At 58.4% G+C, this 20,333-nt stretch overlaps 1 protein-coding gene across 1 annotated transcript; it reads left to right on the top strand.

Annotated features, from left to right (window-relative positions):
• The first annotated feature begins 1,273 nt into the window (after positions 1–1,273).
• RRP1 (ribosomal RNA processing 1) lies at positions 1,274–19,960 on the top strand. Its single transcript, XM_042998847.1, has 13 exons — positions 1,274–1,767; positions 2,869–2,951; positions 4,091–4,148; positions 5,640–5,725; positions 7,449–7,510; positions 9,766–9,895; positions 9,984–10,048; positions 10,232–10,398; positions 13,032–13,111; positions 13,720–13,817; positions 14,002–14,021; positions 14,921–15,034; positions 15,577–19,960. Exons 1-13 carry the CDS (start codon positions 1,635–1,637, stop codon positions 15,813–15,815), a joined length of 1,335 nt encoding a protein of 444 aa, XP_042854781.1. The 5' UTR covers positions 1,274–1,634; the 3' UTR covers positions 15,816–19,960.
• The last annotated feature ends 373 nt before the right edge of the window (positions 19,961–20,333 follow it).

The raw sequence follows: 20,333 nt of genomic DNA, 5'->3' as shown, positions 1-20,333 counted from the left end.
CCATCTTGCCAGCAGTGGAGAGGTGGGTTGGTGAAGCTCGAGCCTGCTGCGTCCCCTGGTTGCCGGCACCCAGAGTAAATTTCTACCTTTCTCTTTTCCAAACCCTCCTCTCTTGAGTGCTTGGCTTCTCTTGCAAGAGGTTTATCCACGTTTGTTTGACAACGTTCTCTTGCAAGATGTTTATCCACGTTTGTTCGACAAACCCGGCCCTGAGCTGTGTTTCCACTTGTGCAGGCTCCTCGATTCCTGGGAGGGAGCAGTTGACCGGGCAGCGCCAGGGCTCCCTTCCTTCTCTGAGTTACTGGCTGTGATAGACCCTTCGGCAACACTGGTACACGGTGCCCCAGTGGTGCCAGACACTTGGGGTGCGGCTGACACCTCCCCTCCCAGTGACATCTTTTTCCCTCCGTTGTTGCATTTTCGGATGACCTTCGCCTGCATCAACCGTTCACGGGGGGCTTCACGGGGTCTGCCTCCAATTCGACCACTCCTGTGTTTGCTCTCTGGCATCCTACGCCCACTGGCGGGGTTGTTGCATCCACACGACTCCTGAAACAGAATGCTACGGGCACCAGTGACAGTCACAACAAAGTTTATTACAATGAGAGGCAAGGCTGACCGATCGGGGGCCAACACTCTTGGTAAGAGTGCGGCCCCGAACAGCTGGGATACAGAGTTTTTATAACCGATCACATCGTTTTATCAACACCTGGGAACAGAACAAAGAAAGTTTCCAGATGAGTCAGAAAACAGTTGCCAGATGAGTTAGAAACAGTTGCCTAATAAGGTGTTTATTTTAGACTTTCTGCCTCTAAGTTGCAACCAGTGGATCTCGTTGACCCTGCCTCCGATGCTCTTTTCTTTGAACTTTTGTTTCCTTAATTGGTGAGGCCTAATTTACAAGAGTATGAAGCTAGTTTACAAGAGCAAAGCGAGGCTGTTATCGCTTAACCTTCAGTGTTGCAAGGCTGTTATCGCTTAACCTTCAGTGTCAACACCAAGCTGTTATTTTTCAAGCTAAGCTTTAGCCCTACACTACAATTTAACCCTTACAGGGTGAACTACAGCCCCCCAAAAGACGGGCACACGCTTAACGACCTCTTCCTCTTTTTTTTTTTTAAGTTATTTATTTATTTAGAGAGGGAGACAGAGCCCACGCATGCGCAAGCAGGGGAGGGGGGGAGAGAGAGAGAGAGAGAGAGAGAGAGAAAGGGAAAGGCAGAGAACTGCAAGCCGTCTCCACACTGCCAGCAAGGCGCCCCACGCAGGGCTCGACCTCACCCACGGTGAGATCACGACCTGAGCCTAGATGAAGACTCCTGACACTGACCCGACCGAGCCACCCAGGCGCCCCATAATGGTCTCTCTTTAACCCCGAGTGTCCAGGGTGAACGGCCACCCGCAGAACCAGCGAAGCGGCATCCCGGACCGGCCGCCAGGCGGCGGGAGCTCGCGCCCCCAGAGACGCCGGCGCGGCCGGCAGGCGTCACTCGCTCGCGCCGAGAGAGACGGGCGGGGCCGATGACGTCACGCGCACGCCCCAGAGAGGCCGGCGCGGTCCTGTGACGTCACGCGCGCGCGCGCCCCGGCGAAGCGAAGTGGTCGCCGGCGCCCGAGGGTCGGGGGCGTTCGCCATGGGCCCGCGCGTGCCGCTCCCCCCGGAGATCCAGCTGGCCCAGCGCCTGGCCGGGAACGAGCAGGTGACCCGGGACCGGGCGGTGAAGAGGCTCCGGAAATACATCGTCGCCAGGACTCAGCGGGCCGCAGGTTGGCGTGGGCTGGCGGGGCGTGGGCGCCCTGCGGGGGTGGGACCGCGGCGGGGGTCGCGGGGCGGCCGGAGGCCTGCGGAGGCGCGGGGCCGGGTGGGACCTCGGAACCACGCGGGACCTCCACGTGGCCGGGCCGGCGCGGCCTCCGTGTGGTGCAGGCCCCCCTGTCCTGCCCGGCGAGCTCTCGCCCTGCGCCCCTCCCCTCTTCGGCCCCTCGCGGCCCCTCCAGGTGGTGGTGGTGACCACGTGTCCCTCTTCGTGGACCCCTTCCCCCCTCTCCAGCCCTTACCTCCTTTTCCCAGCTCGGACCTCCCTCCCCCTGGGAACCGGCGCCGTCCTCAGACCGTGTGTCCTGATATCTGTGCTACCCGGTGTTCGGGCACTCGGTATTTTTCCCTCAGGGCGGCATTTGTTGCCGTTGGTAGTTTTCTCTTTGTGTAGTCACTGGGTTGTGGTCTGAGTTAGGTGCAGTGTGGCCTCTGCCGGGGCGGAGAACGTGCTTCTTGTGAACTGATCTCTCTAACGCTGCTTCTGAAAGTGTGGCCCCTCTCAGCAGCTTCCGCGTCACCCGGGCACGTGTTAGAAATGCAAATTATTGAGTCCCATTCCAGCCCTAAGGAGTCAGAAACCTTCCAAGTGATTCCATTCCTAGTGCTAAAGTCTGAGAACCTTTGCTTCAGGAACGGAGTGCCGGGCACATTTTTAGGACCCCTGTAAATATTTCAAGTGCTTTTCTGTAGCTCCCTTCCTAGTTTGAATGAATTAACTTTTTCGTTTAAAATTTGAAGCTTAACACAAAAATGCACAGATCCCAAGTGCAGAGCTGAATGCATTTTAACAGACGCATGCAGTGTTGAGAGCCCAGAAATGGAATATGGATACTTGTAGATTCTTGTTTATTGGATGAATGAAATGGCTGTTACCTGGGGGTCTAGGCCCAGTCCCAGCGGGTTCTGAGTTGGGAGGATGGCGCCGGAGGAGAGGGCCAGGCACCTTGACAGTGAGAGGCTTTGATGTAATTCGGGCAGTCGCATTTCTCTGGCTTCGTTCCTGGCACTCAAATCTTGGTTTACCTCGAGTGTTGCTGTTTCTGGTGCAGGTGGTTTCACTCATGACGAGCTGCTGAAGGTTTGGAAAGGACTGTTTTACTGCATGTGGATGCAGGACAAGGCCCTCCTCCAGGTGAGCGTATGAGGCGGTAGCAGGAGAAGCCGGAGTAGCCGTGCCAGTGGGAGGACAGATGGGCATTTAAGGTAGCCTCAGACACTGGGTGCACTTTCACAGCTTCGATGCTGTATTTTTTATTTTTTGCTAAAAAAACAAAAAACTGTTTTTTGGTTTTTTTTTAATGAAAAATGGAACTACCCTACGACCCAGCAATTGCACTACTAGGTATTTATCCAAGGGATACAGGTGTGCTGTTTCAAAGGGGCACATGCACCCCCATGTTTATAGCAGTGCTGTCGACAATAGCCAAAGTCTAAAAGAGCCCAAATGTCCACCGAGGGATGAATGGATAAAGGAGATGTGGGGTGGGTGTGTGTGTGTGTGTGTGTGTGTGTGTGTGTGTGTGTATATATATATATATATATATATATATATATATATATATATATAAAATGGAGTATTACTCGGCAATCAAAAAGAATGAAATCTTGATATTTGCAACTACGTGGAAGGACCTGAAGGGTATTATGCTAAGTGAAATTAGTCAGAGAAAGACAAGTATATAACTTCACTCGTATGAGGACTTTAAGGGACAAAACAGGTGAACATAAAGAAAGGGAAACAAAAATAATATAAAAAAAACAGGGAGGGGGACAAAACAGAAGAGACTCTTAAATACAGAGAACAGACAGGGTTACTGGGGGGGGCTGTGGGAGGGGCGATGGGCTAAATGGGTAAGGGGCATTAAGGAAGCTACTCCTGAAATCATTGTTGCACTATATGCTAACTAACGTGGATGTAAATTGAAAAATAACAAGTGAATAGACAAAAAACCGAAAAAAACCAATATTGTAATAAACATACTTTTATATTAAAATTTTTTTAGCGTTTATTTATTTTTGAGACAGAACATGAATGGGGGAGGGGCAGAGAGAGAGAGGGAGACACAGAATCAGAAGCAGGCTCTAGGCTCCGAGCCGTCAGCACAGAGCCTGACGTGGGGCTTGAACTCACGAACCGCGAGATCATGACCTGAGCTGAAGTCGGATGTTTAACCTACTGAGCCACCCGGGCACCCCTCTCTGCTGATGCTTCTTGTTGTAAGACCACGTTTCTTCAGGGTCTGAGAGCGGTTTTTACTGTTTACCACGCAGGAGGAACTAGGGAGGACCATTTCCCAGCTCATCCATGCTTTTCAGACCACAGAGGCACGTGAGTATCCCTGCCCTGGGGAAGCCCTGGGGTAAGGGCAGAACGTTGGCTACGGGACGTGCGAGGCTTGCGTCCTGAGACCTAGAGAAAAGGGAGGCCCCGTTCTTCCTGGCGTCTGCTGGTGCTTAACTGCAAAACCCTGGCTCTAGGTGTCCGATAAACGGTATTAACCTGTTTATCCACCGTGGACCCAGCTGGCATCTAAAGGGCCGGTATCTTACATTTTAAAGTAAAAACGGAGACCTAGAACTGGAGACCTAGTGCAGGGTTGCCGAATTGCTTGGCTGAGTCACCTGATAGGTGGGGTGTTCCCTCAGTGTTTCCCCAGCGTTTCTGTGCTTGTGCTGCCCAAGATGCGTGGTTCTCAACCCTGCTGCCTGCCCGCTGTGATCACTGGGGCATCTTTACAAATCTCGACGTCTAGACCCCGGTCCAGATGAATGTGGCTCTGGCGTTGGGGCCGGGCACCGGCAGTTTCGACCTCCCCACGGTGTTCAGGTGGGCCACAGCCAGGGTGGCCCGGTGTCACCCTGTAGATAGTGTGGCCGTTGCTGGTGAGGACCGGGCGGGTTTAGTTCAGTTACACTTACGTGGGTGGAGTAGTGCAGTTAGGGGTGCACAGGTAGTCGAGGTAACTACATCTGAGCAGACAGCGGAGGTCTGTGTTTTCTAACTTGTTCTCTCTGAGAGCCTGCAGAAGGCCAAGTAGAAAGACTCGCCTGGTGATAGTTGTACGAGTTGAACTTGGGCTTGTCTGTTATTGAAGCGCCTGACCAACCTTTGCTGTTGGAGAAACTTGTCACAGGAGATCAGGGAGGCCCCACGTGTGTCCCAGGGTCAAGGCGTGGGCAGGGCTGGTTCCTGGAGGCCTTGCTCCTGGGCGTGCAGACACCGTCCTCTCCCCGTGTCCTCACCTGCTCGTCCCTCTGTGTGTCTGTGTCCTGATCTCTTCTTACAAAGACACAAATCAGATTGGCTTAGGGCCCCCATCGCTCCCCTCGTTTTACCTTCATTCCCTCTTTAAAGACCCGATCTTCAGATAAAGTTATTCCGAGGTCCTGGGGTTAGGGTTCGACGTGAATTTGGGGGACACAGCTCGTAGCACTGTGTGTGACTTCCCGCCATTGGTGGGCTTCTGTGCCTGAGCGGGTTAGGGGATGTGGGGGCCGGGCGTGGGTGTCGGGGAGGGGGCGGGGGGACTGGCTGGAGCCGCTTCTCTGCTGCCGGCTTTGCCAGCTTTCTGTGCCTGTTCTTCAGAGAACGTGGCTGCGGTTTGAGGTTGTAGCTGGGCGCTTGCTTTCTGAGGTCCCTCCTGGGCCCATTTCTAGGCCCGCTTCCTAACACCGCTTCTGAGCTCCGCGGCCTGGGGCAAGGACCCCAGCGGTTGGTTGCGCGTGGCGTCCTGACCGGGTTTCTCCACATTGTCTCACCCCACCTTGCAAAGCGGCACCCGTGTTCCCCTGTGATTCTCTTCTGGCCTTTCTCCTTCAGAGCACCTGTTCCTTCAAACATTCTGGCAAACCATGAACCGCGAGTGGACGGGCATTGACAGACTGCGCCTGGATAAGTTCTACATGGTGAGGAGGCTCTGCGTTCTCTGGGCCCCGCCGTGCCGGCAGCCGTGGGCATGAGGGCAGGTGGGGGAGAGCTGGGGGCACGGCACCGAGAGATGTGGCCTCTGAGCCTTTCCTGCCCTGCCTGGGCAGCGCGATGGCCCTGAGGACTGTGACCCGTGAGTCCAACGGGCTCGAGGGCAGCACGGGCCCGCGATTGCACAGCGTCTGCCCCATCTCAGGGTCGGTGAGCGTGCAGACGGTTCAGAACGTAATGCACGGGCTTCGGTCTCAGGCAGGGGTGTCAGAGTCACCCGTCTGGGGAGAGTCGGTGGTGCAGCCATCGCATCCCTGCTGGAGAGGCCGTGGACCTGTGAGCCAGCAAGCCTCCGTCGGGTTCGTGCCCGAGACACAGACCTCGGGTCCACGGTGGGCTCCAGCCTGTGATGTTTTCCTCTGCGTGAGGACGATTCATGTGATAGTTGTGTGCAGAATCCGCTTTTTCTTTTCTGTGCTGCATTCCTGCAAACTTCGGTTACTTGTCTGCTCTCAGAAATGCAGGACAGGTGGAGTTTTACGCACTCAGGGTCTTGCCGTCCACTCCCCTCCCCCCCATTATAGAACCGCAGTCTCGTCACTACAGTGGTATTCGCTGGGACTTGGGGCAGTGTTGCCGTCTGAGAGCAGGGGACCCAGTGGGAACCCAGTAGGGCACTGGCTGGGCCTCACTGAGGACGGCCCCGTGGGGCTGTAGTTACTCGGGATCGGCTGCCGGCTCAGACTCGGCCCAGGGCTGCGTGGACACTGTGTATCTCAGACGTCAGGGTGAGGACCAGCTAGCGGGCAAGGCCCGGAGCCCAAGAAGGAAGGAGGGTGGACGCTAGGGCAGTCGGGGTGGGGCCAGGGCCCGAGCTGTGCACGTGCACAAGGTGCAGGTTTACAAGACAGAGGAGCTTCTGTGTGAGTCAGCTCCCCGTTCCCTGAGATGCAGTTGCCGCGACCTTGGAAGGATGGCTTCTGTTGCTTGGTGGGGGCCCGTGTAAGCCCGCCCGGCAGCACAGCCCCCTGTAGAGGCCAGCCCCCTCGGTGGCGCCGCCGGCCCCAGGAGTGATGTCACATGAGCCCCCCGTGTTCCTAGGCACGGGTCTTCTGGCTGCCAGCTGTGCCCTGTGCACCCTCTGTCCCTTTACCACTGCCGGACCCCTCTGCGGGCGTGCTGCTCGGCCTCTGGACGGTGGGGAAACCGGGTGGCAAGGCTGTTGCAGCGGGAAGCGGGGAGTTGGGGGGGGGGAGCCGGGACCTGATGTGAAGGCGAGAGGGCGAGCGAATGCTTCCATTCTGTCGGGACAGCAGCCCTCGGGGGGGGGGCCCAGAGGGGCCGTTCTCCGTTTCAGACCTGGTTTTCCCAAAGCGCTCTGCCTCCCCAGGGGGGACCCACGCTTGGTTCTCTGCTCCCACCCCTGAAACGAGGACACTTCCGTTTGGCTTTTGTTGATGGTGCTGCCGGTGCCCCCGGATGTGTCCACCGTGAGCTAGAATTCCGGGTGCTCTTGGAAGGTGGGAACATCCCAGCCTGGGGGCAGTGGCGTATCCTCTGGACTCAGGGTCCTGAAGCTCGGTGTCCTGTCCACCAGCAGCTCTGGGGGGCCTGCTGTGCGCTCTGGGCCACGGAGACGACCAGGGTGGAGGGGATTCTGGGAAGTCGGGGCCTTGCTCCCACTAACGGGGGCCTCTGTTCATGCCACAGCTCATGCGGATGGTCCTGAACGAGTCCTTGAAGGCCCTGAAGATGCAGGGGTGGGAAGAAAGGTTGGTATTCATGGTGCATCCTGAGAGCCGCTGTGCTTCTCACGGGCGAGCCCACGTTCCTTCCCTGGGGGTTGGGTCACGTGCCTCTTCTTTAGCTCTTTGTCATAAAGAGACGTCAGTTTTCCCGTGAAAGGGTGACCCAGTGGTGCTTCATAGGAAGGCATTTGTAACATTGTAGTTGGTTCTTGTGTCCTCAGAAGTGAACGTTTTCAGCCTTGATGGTGAGTTCTTACTCTGAATCCCAATCGAGTTCTCTCATTGTAAATAATGTAGTGTCATTTCTCAACATAGTTAACGCACAGCCAAGGTGGTTGTTTTTGTTTTTTGTTTTGTTTTCATATGGGGTGGCATAGTTGGCTCTGTTATCAGTGGTATTTGCTTCCAGTCACAGAAAGTTTTGATTCATTCAGACTTGTCACTTTTGACAGTGGTGCTTGTGATGGGGGAAGTCCGCGTCCCCCACATTAAGAGGCCCCCTCGGTCTGTGGCCGGCCTTGGGCTCCCCCGGGCTCCGGGCTGGGGGGCTGTGCCGAGCCCCAGCCCTCCTCCACCCTCCTGGGCCCCCCCGGGACCACGCCCGGCAAGGCCACCTGGGCCGTGCCTCCCAGGTATGGCACCACTGTCTACACCTTCAGGAGGCAGGCCGAGGTCTGTGGCTCCAGATGGGTTTCTGAGCTGCCATTTTAAAGCTTTTAAAATTAAAACTCTGTTTCTTTACACTTTTTTCTCATCGTGAGAGTGACACTTCCCTGTGTAGGAACTCAGAACACATTTAAGATGCTGAACAGCAACAGGTAACGACCTTTAAGGTTCTGCGGTGTTCTGTGTGCGGGGCACAGAGGGGCGTGGAGCAAACACCACGTTTGCAGAGCGCTTTTTTATTTCACTGACGATGCATCAAAGGCACCCCCTGTGTCCCGTGTTCTGCTGCAAGGTCTGGGGAGCGGTGAGGGTCGGAAACAACATATTGTGAGTGGTTTCGTGATTAAGAATCGTAAGTATGCTAAAGTGCTCATTTCAAGCCTGCGGACCCTAAAACCAGTGCCACTGGCCTAGCTGCTGCACCAGGCATGTGTCCCAGCCCAGGCGGTGCATCTTCTGCAGAGCGAGGGGACGTCCTTGCCTCTGGCCCGCGTTTTCCCAAATAAACATGGATCAGCAGGAGCGGACCGTATTCCCTGATTATGAGTGACTTCATGTTTAGGGCAAGGGTGCCTCTGCTTGTGAGTGATTTTCATCCTTTACTTCCGGGGGGGGTGGTGCCCGGGGTCAGGCGCCCACCGGACGGGACTCAGGATTTCAGTCCCCATAGGTGGCTGGTGCCTGAGCAGAGGGGCATGTTAAAGGGACGTCTTATTTCTGTTAACTCTTCGGTTTATCATTGCGAGAGTAGTTCCAGCCTCGTTGTGGGGAATTGAATGCAGAGGTCCTCTTGAAGAAGCTGGGAGCCTCCCATCGGCCTGGGGTCACCAGTGTTGTCCTCCCCGGCTGTCCTTGCAGCCTGTCCCCGTTCTCGAGCAGCCGGATGGCGCCGGTTGCCTGGCAACGTTCGTTACTGGCCCTGGCCTGGGAGGAGGGGTCCCCAGGCTGAGCCGCAGACAGCATCCTTTCCTAGCCAGCGAGTCCCCGTGCGGCCAAGCGTCCGCTTCAGCCGCGGAGCTCGTTAGAGAAGGCGCGTTTTACGATTCAGGTGAAGGGAACACTACGTTACTCTGCACGTCGATGCATCGGGACCATCAAAGGCTGGTCGCCAGGGCTCTCTGACCTTGGAGCCCCAGGCCTCAGACCACTGAAACCAGCATGCTAGGGGAGGGCAGACGTGGTCTGCCCGGGCCACGTACTCCATGCAGTGGAACCGGGGAAGCGGCTCTTCCCCCTCGCTGGCCTCCCCTCCTTTCTTTGCCCTGTCCTGGCGTTCCTTCCCCGCGAGGACGGAGCCGTGCGAGACGTGGTGGTGCGGCCTCTTGTCACTCCAGGCCCCCGGCATGGTGTTGGAAGGGAAGGCCCTCGTAGCTGAGGTTGTCTTGCCACGTGTGCTGGTGCCGACAGTGGTCCCACATCTGTAATGACGAGTCCTTTGTGCTGGAACAGACCTGCCCGGGTCACCAGATAGGCACCGGCGGAAAGCGGCACGTTGGGAGGATGGGCGCTTGCCTGTCACCGTGCCCCGTCCGAGTTCCGCTTCAGGTAGAGGGACCTCACCGGCTCGTGGCCGGCTGTGGCCGCCTGCTGTACCTGCCCGTCTCCCTCCTCAGGCAGGCGGAACGGCTGCTGGAGCTGCTGACGACAGAGATCCTGCACCCTGACAGCCAGGCCCCCAGCGGGGTCAAGAGCCACTTCCTTGAGATCTTCCTGGAGGAGCTGAGCAAAGTGGGCGCCGCGGAGGTGAGGGCGGCGGGCCGAGGGTGGCGGCCGAGCCCCTCACCCGTGCTCAGGCACGAGGGCCTCAGGCCACGCCTGTCTCTTCCCGTAGCTGACGGCGGACCAGAACCTCAAGTTCATCGAGCCCTTCTGCACGATCGCCGCTCAGACTGAGGAGTAAGTGGCAGGGCTTCCTCCGGCCGGTTCTTTCTCGCTGAGTTCCCCGGATGCCCACCTCCGGGAAGAGAGGCTGAGTCCCGTCCGGGTGCATGACAGGGTCACTGGAGGGCGGCTGCCGTGGGCGGGGCTGGACGGATGGGCGCGACCTAACTGGCCTGCTCCTGTGCGGCTGCCCCTCAGCTCCCTGGTGTTGCATAACATCGCTCGGGGCGTCTTTGAAACGATCGTGGAGCAGGCCCCGTTTGCCATCGAGGACCTTATGAGTGAGTTGGAGGCAGCAGAGGAGGAGGAGGGGACGTCGGAGGACGAGCGGGAGGAGGACGTGCCGTCCAAGGAGCCACGGAGAGGTGAGGGTCACGGCACATCTGGTGTGCCGGCACCCGTCCTGGCCCGGCAAGCTTCGGTGCCTGCCGGGGTCCCCGCGTTCACCTCTGGCCTGGTCCCCTTGTTCCTGAGCTTACCCCCAGCTTTTATCCGTGGCTCGGCAGCCGGGTTGACTTCCAGAAACAAGCACGTGTGTTTTTCCTCTCCAGCCTCCCTTTCCCAGGATGCGATCCTGACTCCCTGGCTCCTTTCTGACTTACGGTTCCTCCCCGCTCACCCTTTCTCTCCAGTCCCAACCCTCCCTCACTGGGCCCACCCGGACCACCCTGTTGAAACAGCCTCCCAGCCCCTGCCTTGGCTCGCTCACTGGGTGTCCCCCCAACACATCTCACTTTCTGGGATAAATCACTTAGATAAATCACGTTTGTCATTTGTGGCCCTTTCTCCCCACCGGACGTGGGCTCCCCCAGGACGGCGAGTGTTGTTGATCACAGCTGCGTCCCCAGTGCCGGGAGCGGCACCTGGCACAGACGAGGTGCCCACGAGCCGGGGTGGGTGGGTGAGTGGATAGAGCGTACCACGGGGAAACCTGCCACGGGGGATGTCCCGGGGAAGGGCTGTGGGGTCTGTTCACCGTCTCGATGTTCATGTGGGTCCTCGTGGGACGTCAGTTGATCTCAGTGGCCTGTGGCCTCGGTCGTGGCCTGTGGCTGCAGGCGTGCGTCTACCGCCAGCTTTAGGACTCTGCCCGCCTCTGACTCTTTTTGTGCGAAAATATGCGTTATGTGAAGCTTACTACATTAACCATTGTTAAGTGCTCAGTTCGGTGGTGGTAAGCGTGTTCACACTGTTGTGCAGCTGTCCCCACCATCTTTCTGGAACTTTCCATCTTTCCATACTGAAACTCTGTCCTCGTTAAACGCTGACCCCCTCCCCTCAATCGCTCCCTCCCCAGCCAATGGCGCCCACCATCCATTCTCTGTCTCCGTGACGCCGACTGCTCTGGGACCTCATATAAGTGCATCCCACGGGATTTGTCCTTTTGTGGCCGGCTGATTTCACTCAGCATCACGTCCTCGAGCACATGTCAGTTTCTTTCCTTTTTTTTTCTCTTAAGGTTGAATAGTGCACCACTGTGCATAGACCATGTTATGGGTGTCCAGTCACCCATCGAGGGACCCTTGGGTTGCCTGCACATTGTAGCTACTGTGAAGGACTCTGCAGTGAACATGGGTGAACAGGGATTGCTCGGAGTCCCTGCTTTCAGTTCGTGGGGGCAAATGCCCTGAAGTGGGATTGTGGGATCATACATAATTGTTTTGAAAAATTTTTTGAGGACCCCCTCCATGCTGTTTCCACAGCAGCTGCACCATCTTGCATTCCTGCCAACGGCGCACAAGGGGCCCCATGTCCTGTTTTGTTGGCGGGAGCATCCCCGTGGGTGTGAGGGGGTGTCTCGCTGTGGTTTTGGTCTGTGTGTCCCCGATGATCGGGGATGTGAACACCCTTATGCACTTGGTGGCCGTCTGTGCGTCTTCCCGGAGATGGGTCTGCCCTAGTCCTTTGTTTTGGGCAGGGGAGGGTGCCCTGTGCCGCTGAGTGTTAGGGGCTCCCTGTGTGTTTTGGACACTCACGCCTTGTCGGGTTTGTGATTCGCAGATATCTTCTCCCTCTGTGCACTGCCCTCTGGGTAGCGGCTTTGGGTGCACGGAAGTTTTCATCCTCATAAAATTCAGTTGCCCTGTTCCCTGTGTCTTCTGGGCCACACCTGAGAAGTCCTCGCTGCATCCAGTCTCGTGAGGGCCTTGCTTTATTTACTTCTCATGGTTACACTGTTTGAGTTCTTACACGTAGGTCTTTCACCTGCTTCAAGCTGATTTTTGTTTATGGTGCTAGGTCAAGACCTAGCTTCGTTCCCTTGCATATGGATGTCCAGTTTTCCCAGCACCGTCTGTTGAAGAGCCTGTCCTTCCCCAGTGAGTGGTTCTAGAGCCCTTATGGAAGGTCATTTGACCCCGTGGATTCAAGGGTTAATTTCCCCCCCTGCCAGCTCTTCACGCCCCCAGTGGAGCTCTCCTGGCGGCTGTGTTTGTGCCCCCAGCGTTTTATCCGGCCATCTTGTGTATCTTGCCCATCTTTTTCCTCTGTAGCCGAGTCGCCCCGACACAGGCAGGTTTAGTAGTCTCCTGGAGGGCCCCCTGAGCCTGCCTGTGGCCCTGCCGTCCCCCTTCTCTGTCCTGCGTGCCTGCCTGTTGTCCAGAACCATGCTGCAGGTGGGCCGTGACATCATAGCCCCGAGCGATCTGAACACTGTCTCTGCGGCCCCTTGATCCGGGGCTCTCCCGTGGTGGGATCTAGCACCCCTCTTCTTTGTCTCCAGAACTTCTGACGCTGCGTTGGCTATGTAAGCGCCCGCTCGTAATTCTTAGTTTCGCTCTGAGGGCTGCTCAGGCCCCGCCGCCTTTGGGACGTTGCTTTGATTTCCAGGCCTGCAGTGGCACCTTACCCCTCGGTGTGAGCCCCCACCCCAGCCTGCACCTACCTCTGCCCAGGTCTTGGGCCCTGGTGCACGGGGCTCCAGGTTCCCAGGTGTTTGTGTTGGGGTCCTCTGCACGCTGGGTATATGCACCTGTTCACGGGGGCCCTTTTGTTCTAGGCTCTCTCCACGGGGCCGCACCTGACACGAGCGAGGAGCCAGCAGGAGATGGCGAGGACAGCATGGGCCCCGTCCTCCAGGTGGGTGGCCTGTGTTCGGGGCCTGGCTCCGCCTCTGCTCGCCGGGAAGGCGGGCGCTCCAGCCCCTCACGTGCCGAGTCACGGAGTCCGTGCAAGCGGTGTGCTCCCTGTTCGCCTCTTGGAGCACTAGACCCACGAGATAGCACTGCCGACGGGTCACCTTTTGTGTTGCGCTCGGGGTCAGAACCCGGCAAACAGGACCTGTGACTTCAGGCCCATTGGAAACGTACACTTCCTACTAACTTTTCAAACGTTGACTACTTGTTAAAGGAGTAGGAATTAGGTGTATGGCCTAAGTAGCATCTGTCAGAGTTGAACGAGTGTTTTCTGCTCATCTTGATGTGGCTGCCCGGGGCGCGGTGGGGGGGAGGGGGGTGTCACAGGGAGGCTGGCCTGGGTGGGCCCTTTACATTGTCAGTAGCGCTGGGGTCCTGCTCGCTCCCTCATGCCTTGTACGTGGTGTTAGCGGAGGGGACTCGGGAGGACGTCATCAGGACCCGTCCTCGTGACCCCATCAGAGAGTCTGCATGTGGTCTGCGTGCTCTCTCTGCTCGGTTTCTGCTCCCAGAGCAGCTGGGAGGTGACTGGTGTCTCTTTTTGGGCAACAGTTTGACTATGAGGCTGTGGCCAGCAGACTGTTCGCGGCGGCCAGTCAGCAGGACACCCCTTCCCAGAACAGGAAGCGCCTCTACAAAGTGATCCGGAAGTAAGTTGCCCTTCCCTCTGTCCTTGGCGTTGCCCTCGCTCCTTTGGCCTGGCGCCTTCCCTCCGTCCCGACCTCAGAGCACGGGTGGGGGGCTTCATCGCGGGCGTCCCAGTGCAGAGACGGGTGCGGCCTCCGCCCTCGGGCAGTGGCTGTGGCCGTGCTGAGTGCCTGTCTTTCCTTGCAGGTTGCAGGACCTCGCTGAAGGTGAGCATCTCGCGCCGGGACCCCGGCCTTTCTCCTGGGCGTACACTGGCTCGCGTGGTCACCCTCATGACTTGACTCGTCTGCGGAGGCGGGGCTCTGGGGAAGAGGGGGCCCGAGGGGTTCTGCGCTCGCCCTAGCCCAATGCTGTGGCTGTCAGCCCTGCACGTGTGCTAGAGCCCCGGGGGCTTGTGACACTCTGCTGGCCCCCCAGGCACGGCAGCCCGAGAACCTGCATTTCTAGTGAGTTCTCAGGCCTGCCCTGCTGCTGGCACGCTGTGTGGCAGATGGTAGCACTTCTCAGTGCGTGGCTGAGGGGGCTGGTAATGAGGCTTCTTCTGAAAGGTGTTTTCTCGGCTTATGACTGGAGACGGGCATGTCCCCCATTTCGCTCTGAGAACTTTTAAACACAGAGCGACGTCGGGAGGGTGTCCAGTTCTGCCATCGGTATTTACTGTCCCTGCTGTGTCACATGTCTCCCTCTTCCTCCGTCACACCGTAACCCCAGCTACTTTGTGCACACCGTGAGCTGAAGTGTGGTATTTTTAGGTAAAATTCACGCACGTGCGTGCGTGTTGCATACGTCTGGGTGTCACAGGCGCTGCCCCCGTCAGCATAGAGAACATCGCCATTGGCCCGGAGGGTGGTCTTGGCTCCCTTTCAGCATGAGGTTTTTAGGGCATGGGTCACGACCCACCATCAGTGCTGCAGGAACCCCCCCCCCCCCCCCCCACTTCCTGCTGGCGCGGCTTCGAGCCGGTCGTGGCTGTGGGGGCATGAACACGGTCTTCCCGCTCGCGGCACCTGGAGGTGGACCCTGCATGGTGGTTTGCAGTCCTGAACGCGCACCGACAGCATCACAACCTGCCTTTTGCCTCCTGATCACCTGCCTTGGTCCCTAGGGCTCTTCCCTGAGGATGACGTTCCAGAAAAAGCCTGCAGGAACCTGCAGGAAGACAGGCGGGAGAGGAAGACGAAGAAGCGTTTGCCCAAATCTGGGTTACAGAACAAGGCAGGTAGGATTCGTGCCTTGGTGCTAACCTTGGTGTTCACCCACGGTGCTAACTGTCTCAGGTCCTGGCATCTACCCTTTGAAGGGTGTCCTGGGTCGCCACTGCTTCTGCCTGTGCCCAGGCCACCTCCCCCCGTGTTGCCTTATGCCCGGGCCCTTGCTGCAGTCAGTGGCCCAGCTCGTGCAGCGCTGCTAGGCTGGACCCCGGACCCAGTCTGCCCCATCCTGCGTTCCGGGCCTCCTCACCCCTCGGGTCGCATGTTTGTGGCCACCTCCTCTCTCCTGAGTCTGTCTGCTGGCTTTCCTGAAGGTCTGCTTCCGGTCCGCCTGCCCGGCCGGGAGCCACCATAAATAGCCTCGCGGGTGCCCGATGGCTGTGGCACTTGACCTCCACGCTGCTGGGACGCTCCTGAGCCCGTCGGTGCTTCTGTGTGGGCTCCCTTTGTGTGTCCCGCGTGCGGCCCCGGAGCCGGCAGCGTCTTTGGTCCGGGTGGAAGCGAGGCAACCAGGCCCCGGCGCCTCGTTCACGTGGCCTTGCTGTTGCAGGGAAAGGCGGCGAGGAGGACTCGTGTCCAGACCTGAGCTCCGGAGCTGAGAGGATGGCGAGGCGGCAGGGCTCGGGGGCTGAGCGCCCCGGGCCCCAGGAGCAGCCCGGGGGCCCTGCTGGGAGAGGGGCTCGGAAGAGGCGGCGGCGGCGGCAGCCTCGGGCGGGGGCCAGAGCGAAGGTGACCGATTGCCAGGACCTACGGATGAGGAGGCGGCAGCCGCCACGGAGTGGGAAGTGACCCCGGCAGGCCCCGCACGTGCGGGGAGGCCCTTCCCTGCAGCCCCTCCGTCTTGTGCTGAGGTGAGCGAGGGATCGGGGCCGCAGGGCCCCGCTCCTAAGACCGTGTCCCGATGGCAGCGGCTCCTGACCTGCTGTGTCGGCAGAGGCTCGGGCCCCTTGCTCGGTGGCCGTGCCCCAGGCCCCAGAACGTGCTGGCGCCGTGCTGACCTTGGTCAGGAACCCTCGAGATGTGAGACTGCCCTGCAGACCCTCTCCCTGGGCCAGTGACCTGCCACACCCCGGGGCGTCCATGAATAAAATGCTGTGCAGTTCTTTCCAGCAGAGTCCCGCTTCTGGTGCGTTCGTGCAGGAAGAGTTCCAGTGGGGAAAACTGCTAGGTGCTTGTTCCCAGTAGCGTTTGTATCTCGTACCCATTTTGTGGAGAAAAAGTTCACACACGTCTCGAAATTTGGGAGAGGACACCGAGCGTTAATTGTGGTTTTCGGGACGACCTCTTCGTAAACTTGTGTTTGGAGCGGACAGTCAGCAGCCGGGCTGACACAGAGCCGACTACTGCTTGGTTGGTGTGTCCGAGGCAGGGAGGTTGGCTCTGCTCATCCCTCAGCCCTGACTTGTGGGTGGACCCGTGGTGCCCCCGTCTCCCTTCAGCGCCTTTAAATTCAGCGTCGGCCCTGCTTCTCATCCTGGAGGGTCTGAGGCAGTCGTGTGTTGCCGGGACGTGACCGGGACCCTGACCGGAACCAGGGTGCTGTGAGAAGCCCCTGGCCCAAGAATGCGGATTAGGAGGACCGCAGGTGTGAGTCGGTGCCACGTGGGTCCCTGGTGGCCTCCGGGCTTGGGGCTGCGTAGGTGATAGGTGGGCACCGTCTGGGTCGGCCCGCCGGGTCACTGCTGAGCTGAGGTGTGTGGGTGAGCCCAGCAAGAGGACCGCACGGTCTCTCACCGAACCCCGGTTCCTCAAGCCTGCTGCACGCGGGGGCAGGTGGCTTCCGGTGGCCCCGTTCAGTCAGTTCAGCTGGGTGGGCAGAGCCAGGGGCCAACGGGGCGGGCCCCTGGACCCTGGAGGGCACGGTTCCTGCTGTGCAAAGTGACTTGGAAAAGCAGCACATCCCACCCAGAGCTCGGGCCCAGGCAGGGGCCAGGCGGACGTTGCTGAGGCCTTGTTTCTTCCCCAGCCGTTGGTGCCGTTTTGTGTGTGTGGCGGGGACGGCCTGTGCTCTGTTGTCTCGGCCGAAATTTCTTTGGTCAAAAGGTAAGGAAACAGCCACACGAGGAATTTCTGAAGAAACGAAAATCCGACCAGATCGTAGCCCTCAAACCAGAGGATCTGTGGCTTCCTCAGTGCTGTTTCCAGGCGGTTCTCCGACCACGCTGTGGTCCTTCCCTTACCAACCGCGTCGTGCGGACGATGTGACCGTTGGCGCGCTGGCCAGCTGTGGGCGGCTTGTGGTCGCTCCTGCATCTGCCAGCGCCCCTCCCTGTCAGGACGGGCTCTCCTTGGGCCAAACAGGGCAACCTCAAGAGGAAACGGAAGGTGACCGCCACCCAGTGCCCCCAGGAGAGCCTGTGTCCAGAAGAGGACGTTGTGTTTATTACTTGTGTATTCTTTTTCTAGAATCACTTTACTGAGCTGTAACTCACAGGCATTATAAGTCACCTCCATCGAGCGTAGGGCTCCGTGGGTCAGAGTTACGTAACCATCCACGTTCCAGCTTTTGTCAAAGAAACCAGTGTCCTTGAACTGGCCCTCTCGCGGCCCCCACCGCCACCCCAGCCCCTGGCCAGCCCGCGCCCATTTTCTGTCTGCGTGTTCTGGACTTTCCATGTAGATGGACCCATCCCGTGTGGGCCTTCTGTGTGCGGCTTTTTGGTGCGGATGTTTTCTGTGTGCATCCGTGTTGTCCCACGTCGCCTGGGTCAGGACTTCATTCCCTGTGTGGCCGAGTAATGTTCTACCGTGTGGATGCCACACGGTTCTACCAAGTGTCACCTGCTGTCCGAAAGCACAGTGTTCCTGTGAGACCTTTCTTAAGCCGAAACGGCATAAAGCAGAACGGTTACCGTTAATTTACGTGGAAAGTTTTTTGGGCGTCTCCAGACCCCAAATCTCTTGTGATTCTGCTCCCCGGGACTTACTTCGCTAACGGAGACCCAAAATCAGTCGTGATCGAGCCCAGGTGCTCACGGACACAGCTCAGAGCTGTGGCGGCTGGAGGCTGACGCGGGTCCCGGGAAGGAGGTTGGCGGGGCCGCGCCCGCTGCTGGGGTTCGCGCCGCCTCTGTTACAGCTCGCTGCGGAACCAGTGCTGGCCGCTCTTCCCGCTTTTTGTCTTTTTTTCCCTCCACGCAGAAATCTTCACATTGCGTCTGATTAGCAAGAACTGGTAGTGACCTAGGTGTTTCGTAAAAACGAAGTGGAGGGTGCCTCCGCCGCATTTCCGTTTACCGTTTGTGCGCGGGGCGCTTGTGACCGCTAGTGCCGCTGTAGACACGCACGAGCTTCTGCGGGGACCCGCTGTCACTCCTCGGTGTGTACCCAGGGACGGAATTGCTGGGCCGGGCGGTAGGTGACTCCTTGACCTGCGTGAAGATCCGCCAGGCTTCTCACAGTCGCCACACCTCCTGGTGCGCCCACCTCTGGACGGGGCACAGCTTTAGGCGGGCGCCCCCCGGTGCCGCTTGACCTGTGAGCCTGTGGCGTGCCCTTGGCGCCACGGCGCCACGGCTGATCAGAGCGGACTGACGGCCTTGAGGGTGCCTTGCGGCTGCAGAGAACCCGCCTGGCCCCTGTGCGGGGGTGCACTCCGGACCGTCTCACCCCTGCCCCTGCCTGGTCCTGCTCGGACCTGGCTGGCTCAGCCATCCACGTGTGTGCTGTTGGGCAGGAGACAGTCACTCTGAGCCTTCACTGACCTATCTGTGAAATGGGGGTAACATGGCCGGGCTGGGGATTATGTTGCTGTTTTTTCCAAGACAGCCTGAAACTTACAGAGGAGTCACAAACGCGAGGAGCATTTTTCACCCAAACCGCTTGAGGGTTGTGTGCTGACTTGATGTGTATCACCCGGCACCCTTCAGGTGCATTTTCTGCAACCAGCATTCTCTTAACCACAGCACAGTCATCGAGTCAGAGTTAGCATGGGCCCCTCTGTGCCATCTAAGCCTCTGGTCTTTTCAGCGATGCCCTCTGCAGCCACGAGACCCCATCTGGAGTCACCCGCGTCTGATTCTCGCTTCTCTTCAGCTTCCTCTGAATGAGACCAGGTCCTCCGCCCTTGCGTACCATCCAGGACCTGGATGTCGGGTGGATCTCAGGCTGGCGATTCTGTACGTCGTCCCCACTGCGGGTGACTGGTGGTCCCTCGCGTCTAGACTGGGGTCACCCCTCTCGGCAGGAATCAGAAACAATGCTCGTTCTCCCCGTGTCCTGCCCGGGCCTCCGCTTTCCACCTGCCCTGGTGCGGAGGCACCTGCTTGTGAATGTGGCCCCTTCCCTTGGTTGTTAACGGTGTGTGTGGCAAGGGCCTCCGCAGCCCCAAAACAGAGTTTCTCGCCAAACTTCATTTACTCGCTGATTGACTTACATCGGTGTCTCATGGTTTCCTGTTTTATCTTGTGGGTTGTAATCTGTTCCTGCCACTTATTTTAATACCATGTCCCATTTGGGCCAGTGGGAGACTTCAGGCTGGCTTCTGCTCCCCATAAGGAGCCCCCACCACCCCTCACCTTTGTCACAGTAAGAATCCTCAGCCCTGGGACTGGCCGCTTCTCCACAGAGCACTGACTCGATTGACGGTACAACCCTGCCCGGCTCTGGAGGAGCTGGTGTGGACGAGGGCCTACTGGAGTCCCTTCATCTTTCGTTCTGCCACCACGTCACTGAGATGTATCTCACGCAGTGTTCAGTTCTGCTTAAAGTGTCCCGTCTGGGGGTTCTTCACGTATCCACAGCGGCGTGCCTCTGTCACCACGGGCCGGCATGGGACATTGTACCCATCCCCCCAAAGAAACTCCATAGTGGGGGGCCTCTTAACTTGGAGAAAGCCTGTATGAGGTTTCTGGACCAGCAGGAGTCCCCGCCAAGACGTGGTGATGGGTTATTGCTCACAAGGCTAATAAATGAATTTATAGTTTTGTCGAACCACTAAGAGGTCTGGAACACATACAGCTTGTGTCTGAGGCGACCTGAGGAATTCTCTCCTGGGTGCTTACACAGTAGCTCTGGGGGTCAGTGGTCCGGTAGGGGCATCTCGGGACCCTTTGACTCCTCTGTGTCAGCAGTACAAGTAGGTGGGACTGGAGCTTTGGTCCGGGGCACGTGGGCTGCCCCTGTGGCGTGGGGTCTCGGCTCACCGACCCCGGAGATAAGTCTCGTCCCTGCCTCGCCTTGCTTGGCAAGGCAGGCCTGGCCTTGAATCAACCGGAGGGGAGGGCTCGTGTCAGCCAGGGCCGCCTCTGAGTTAACTGCTCATCGGTCACTACTGTGACCCAGAACTCCCGTTTTAGCCACAACCAG

This window comes from Panthera tigris, chromosome C2 (genome assembly GCF_018350195.1).
Source record: "Panthera tigris isolate Pti1 chromosome C2, P.tigris_Pti1_mat1.1, whole genome shotgun sequence".
NCBI classification, from domain to species: Eukaryota; Metazoa; Chordata; class Mammalia; order Carnivora; family Felidae; genus Panthera; species Panthera tigris.
Note: the sequence above shows the minus strand (reverse complement) of the source record. Positions and strands in the feature narration are given on the sequence as shown.

Coding starts and splice junctions, on each gene's coding strand:
- RRP1 (XM_042998847.1), top strand. CDS start 1,635: ATGGGCCCGCGCGTGCCGCTCCCCCCGGAGATCCAGCTGGCCCAGCGC. Junction 10,049..10,231: donor ATCGCCGCTCAGACTGAGGA/GTAAGTGGCAGG, acceptor GCTGCCCCTCAG/CTCCCTGGTGTTGCATAACA. Junction 15,035..15,576: donor TGGGTTACAGAACAAGGCAG/GTAGGATTCGTG, acceptor TTGCTGTTGCAG/GGAAAGGCGGCGAGGAGGAC.